This window comes from Triticum urartu, chromosome 7A (assembly GCF_056163025.1).
Source record: "Triticum urartu cultivar PI428250 chromosome 7A, HENAU_Tu73, whole genome shotgun sequence".
NCBI classification, from domain to species: Eukaryota; Viridiplantae; Streptophyta; class Magnoliopsida; order Poales; family Poaceae; genus Triticum; species Triticum urartu.
In genome coordinates this window covers 212,774,234-212,779,265 of record NC_141879.1, presented here as the reverse complement: position 1 = coordinate 212,779,265, position 5,032 = coordinate 212,774,234, and the positions used below count along the sequence as shown (strand labels likewise).

Below are 5,032 nucleotides of genomic sequence, written 5' to 3'. Positions count from 1 at the left end.
CATCGCGGCTAATCACGTGGGCACAAGCAGGCGAGACCAGAGGGAGTACGATACCTAAACCCCAAACCGCGCTGAAACACCGCTGGATATGTGGGAAGCCCAGATCGCAACGGGACAACTCTGACCGGTCAACACTCCCTAGATTAACTAAACAAACAATCCACCATTTCGTTAATAACGCCGCCCGAGGGCACCAGACACCAAAATTTCACGCACGGAATTTACAGCTCCCGAGCCGCCCGCCCGTCCTTCCTTCCTCCCCGCGCCGCGCGGGCCCGCCGGCCGCATTATTCTCGCCGTACCGTTTTTTCACCGACACCCGCGGTGAAAAACACCGCCCCGGCCCATCCGGGCCGTCCGATGCCCCGACCGCTCGCATCCGGCGGCGGGACCGCCACCCACCCACCCCCATTAATTGGGCTGGCTGCCCCGTCCCGCGGCAGCATCAGCATTTCAGCAGCAGGGAGGTCCAGTCTCAGCTCACTCTCGCCACTGCTCTCCTCCTCCTACTTTCCTCGCCAGCGGCGGCGGGCTCCTCCGGCGACGAGGCTCGAGGAGTCTACGGTCAAGCCCCGTCCGTCTGAATCCTGCGCGCTTCGGTGCGGCCGCCCGCTCGCGCCGGCCGCGTGATCTGGTGAGTGCCTTTTGTTTTGCTCTGCTATCGTTTCTCCTCCTTCCCGTTCATGGTGGGGTTGTAGGGGAGCTGCCGGAGGGCGGAGATCTGGCGATGCGGGGCGTAATGGCGGCGCTGCGGGCCGGGGGTTTAGCTGGGAGGTGTGGGTTTTGGGCGGTGGATTCAGCGGGGATCTTCTCTCCATGCCTTCTGGTTTGGGTGTTGAGACTGAAGTCATGATAAAACCAAATTGTTCTCTTGGGTGCTCGATTTGTGAGGGCTGGCTGCTCAGATCGCGATCTTCTGGAGCTCCTTTGCTGCTTGGCCGGACGGGGCCGGTCAACTGCCCGCGGGTTTCCATGTTTTGGAGTCGGATTCTAGGGTTCCTGGATGCTATTGCCTTATTGCTGGGTTTAAGGCCAGATATGTTTGATTTGGTAAAGTGGGATCCCCTGGCGTTTAGGCGTTCAGATGTCATTATTGGTGGCCATCATGGGGTGCTCTACTTCAGTAGGGCCATCTAGGCTTTATTTTTAATTAATTATTAGAGTGCTGCTAATTGGGGATAAGTTTATCATTAGTTAGTGATAGGGCTAGTTACTCAAAAAAAGAGTTAGTGATAGGGCTCACGAATGCGACACTTGCAGTGCATGTGAGATTTAGTGCCTACCATGGGCCGACGTGATTGTTCGGGTTGGTTTGATTCGACTAAGTGTTGATGCCGTCAGGCTTAGAACTGCATTTCGTGTTGAGGGTTCTAGTTTGGTAAGCAAGATTTATTCTCAAGCGATGCTCCTTCCTTGCAGGTTGTGCTGAAATGGCCGGCGGCATCACTTGTGGATCCTTGCTGCAGAAATTACAGGTATGCGGCACTCTGCGAACTGCAACAAGTTATATTTTTTTTTTGCTTTGTTTGTCAACTTGGCTTTGTGCAACTGATGGTGACATGCTTCTTCTCTGAAATCTTCCTGCTGTAGCTTGTGTGGGATGAAGTTGGTGAGAGTGACGAGGACCGTGACAAGGTCCTGTACCAGCTGGACCAGGAGTGCCTGGATGTTTACAAGAGGAAAGTTGATCAGGCCACCAACTCTAGGGATCTCCTTATCCAGGCGCTGGATGACTCAAAGATTGAGCTTGCCAGGCTTCTTTCTGCTCTCGGGGAAAAAGCGGTAGCAAGAACTGTAAGTTAATATTGTTACAATGCTTAGAATTGCTGGTTGATTTTCATCCTAGATAATTCTGTGGAGTACATGCATGATACATTCTAGTGCATATTCAGTGGAACTAGGTACCGACCTATGGAGCTTTTCTGAATTTGCAATTCTCACCTCGTTCTTTTCCTCTTGATGTTCGTGAGATTGATTGTCATAGCCGAGAATTGAAATGATACCTCACTTTGAATGCTTAGAGCCATTTTTTATTATTATTGAAGTTAATTGAGAATTATGAATGTGCATGCAGCCTGAGAAGACATCAGGGACAATCAAGCAACAGCTAGCTGCTATCGCTCCAACACTTGAGCAGTTGAATAAGAAGAAGAATGAGAGGAAGAGGGAATTTGTTAGTGTACAGTCACAAATTGATCAAATATGTGGTGAGATTGCTGGTACCACAGAGGTTGGTGAGCAGGTAGCTACACCACAGGTCAACGAGGATGATTTGACACTTGAGAGGCTTGAAGATTTTCGGTCCCAACTCCAGGAGCTTGAGAAAGAGAAGGTAATACCCACTCCTTCCCTATTTTTTTTTGTTTTTTACATGATCGAGGAGAAAATGTTTTGTTATGATGTTTTGACTATTTCTTCACCGTTGATTCCCAATGGCTAACAAGAGTTTCTTCCTGCTTGAAAATTGGTTTGCAGAGCAATAGGTTGGAGAGAGTTCTTGAGTATGTAAGTATGGTGCATGATCTATGTACTGTCTTGGGGATGGATTTTCTCAGCACCGTGACTGAAGTTCATCCCAGTCTAGATGACTCTATTGCTGATAACTGCAAGAGCATCAGCGACGATACATTATCAAAACTTGACAAGACAGTAGCCACACTTCATGAAGATAAAAAGTTGAGGCTAAGCAAGGTAAAAATAAAATCACATTTCTTAAAATCTGAAACACATACCCTATTTTACTACATGCACAATCTCATTAATGGCTTATTTTGTATTCTCAGCTTCAAGAGCTTGCTGGTCAACTGTATGATCTTTGGGATCTCATGGATGCTCCGACACAAGAAAGGAGCATGTTTGATCATGTTACCTGCAACAGATCAGCATCTGTAGATGAAGTCACTGCTCCTGGAGCTCTTGCCCTTGATTTAATTGAACAGGTCAGATCATGTTTGAAATTATCTGGTAGGATTATTTCCTGGTATGAATTGTTTGTTCAGCTCTATTTGGCCTTTTCTTCCTGTTCAGGCTGAGACAGAGGTTCAAAGGCTAGACCAGCTAAAATACAGCAAGATGAAAGAAATCGCTTTCAAGAAGCAAACTGAGTTGGAAGACATCTATGCCGGTGCTCACACAGTAATAGACACCGCAGCTGCCCATATGAAATTGTTGGCACTGATTGAGGCAGGGAACATAGAACCAACAGAACTAATTGCAGATATGGAAGGTCAGATAGCAAAAGCAAAGGAAGAAGCATTGAGCAGGAAAGATATATTGGATAAAGTTGAAAAATGGATGTCTGCGTGTGAAGAAGAAAGCTGGCTTGAAGATTATAACAGGGTATGCTAATAATTTACTTTCACAAATCAGTGCTGCTGGTTTTGGAACTTGCTTCTGATGCACAAATTCAAAATTCTTCTGCAGGATGACAACAGATATAACTCCAGCCGAGGTGCCCATCTGAATCTCAAACGCGCGGAAAAAGCTCGTATTCTTGTCAGCAAGATTCCAGGTACTTTCTAAAATACAAACATGATGGAGACCAATTTATGTTTATTGGATTTTCTTCTGGTCATGCATTTTATTCTGCACTTATGTAATTCTGTTTGTTGCTAATGCAATCAATGCTTTCATTCTAGCGCTTGTCGAAACTCTGGTGGCCAAGACTAGAGCATGGGAAGAGAGCCGTGGTCTGTCCTTTATGTATGACGGTGTACCACTTCTAGCTATGTTGGACGAGTATGTTATGCTGAGGGAGGAAAGAGAAGAAGACAAGAAAAGAATGAAGGTATGTTCTCTTAAAATTGGAAGCCAATCATTCCCCAGTTTAGAATGCCCTTGAATTGTCAGTCCAATTATTTTGAGCGTCTCTTGTACGCGGTCCGTGTTTTAAATATGCTCACTGTGTTTAGAAATAGGCATTGATTGTCTGGTTTGTACACTTCTGAGTTCAGTTTGTTAGGATGCTGTTGCATGTCATCATAGGTAGGAAAAATGGAACTGGGAATGCAAACATTACTTGATTCATCACTAGTGCCTATTGCTGATGTTTCTATATGCAGCATATGCTCTTGACCCCTATTTCCATAACATTAACTCTCCATTTTGTGTGTTGCATTAACATCCCAGGAACAAAAGCGCTACGTCGAGCAGAAACTGAACACTGACCATGAAGGGCCGTTTGGATCGCGAGTCAGCCCCAACAGGCCTGCTACGGCGAAGAAGATACCTGGCCCAAAGTCCAACGGCACCTCCATGAACGGCACTCCTCCGAGCAGAAGACTATCAATCAGTGGCCAGCAGAATGGAAGGTCTGGGGGGAAGGACAGCAAGAGAGACAGCGTGACGAAGGCCGTGTCGTCTCCGGGGAACGGAGCCGCCGCCGCAGCTGCCAAGGAAGACGCATCCTCCCACATCTCCGGCACCGACCTGGCTCCGACCACGCCATGATCTTTGACCTAATATGGTGTATTAGAAGATAAGAAAAGGACATTTGCTGATGTTTTTTCCCATTGTTTTGTGCTAATATAATGTGCTGTGTTTGTAGCGAGGAGAGGGAGTATATGTGACGTCCATCGACCCCTCTGTAGTTCGGCTACCTGGCCAGGGTTTGTTTGCTCCTGGTGTAAAGTGGTGTTCCACTCTTGATTAGTTTCACCGAGGCGTACTATTTTCTACCACCTGTGATCAGACGCTGTAGTATAGACTTTGCTGGTCTGTGTTATTAGTCGTTGAAATAACCTTTTTGTGTGCCCTCCCTGGTCATTGCCTCCTAATCCTATTAGCATGGTTTTTGTTTCCTTCTGTTTTCCACGTTTGCTTGTGATACTCTGATTTGCAGCTGATGCCTGACGTAGTAGAGTCTCTACGTGTGGCCGACCACATCAATAAAACAACACTACAATCACGACGAACTATGCGATGATGGTGAAGATGAAGTTCATCCTAGATGGAACCCTCCCTCTCTCTTTATACTACATACCACTTCTAGCATGATAGAAGAGCAACAATTCAAGCAGCAAGCAAAGGAGCA

The 5,032-nt window shown here is 46.8% G+C and overlaps 1 protein-coding gene across 1 annotated transcript; it reads left to right on the top strand.

The window, feature by feature from the left end:
• The first annotated feature begins 434 nt into the window (after nucleotides 1-434).
• On the top strand, nucleotides 435-4,757 carry LOC125520011 (65-kDa microtubule-associated protein 1). The gene is made up of 10 exons (XM_048684792.2): nucleotides 435-634; nucleotides 1,420-1,475; nucleotides 1,591-1,794; nucleotides 2,075-2,332; nucleotides 2,476-2,691; nucleotides 2,784-2,939; nucleotides 3,028-3,339; nucleotides 3,424-3,511; nucleotides 3,639-3,787; nucleotides 4,129-4,757. The coding sequence occupies exons 2-10, from the start codon at nucleotides 1,431-1,433 to the stop codon at nucleotides 4,447-4,449; spliced, it is 1,749 nt and encodes a 582-aa protein (XP_048540749.1). The 5' UTR covers nucleotides 435-634; nucleotides 1,420-1,430; the 3' UTR covers nucleotides 4,450-4,757.
• The last annotated feature ends 275 nt before the right edge of the window (nucleotides 4,758-5,032 follow it).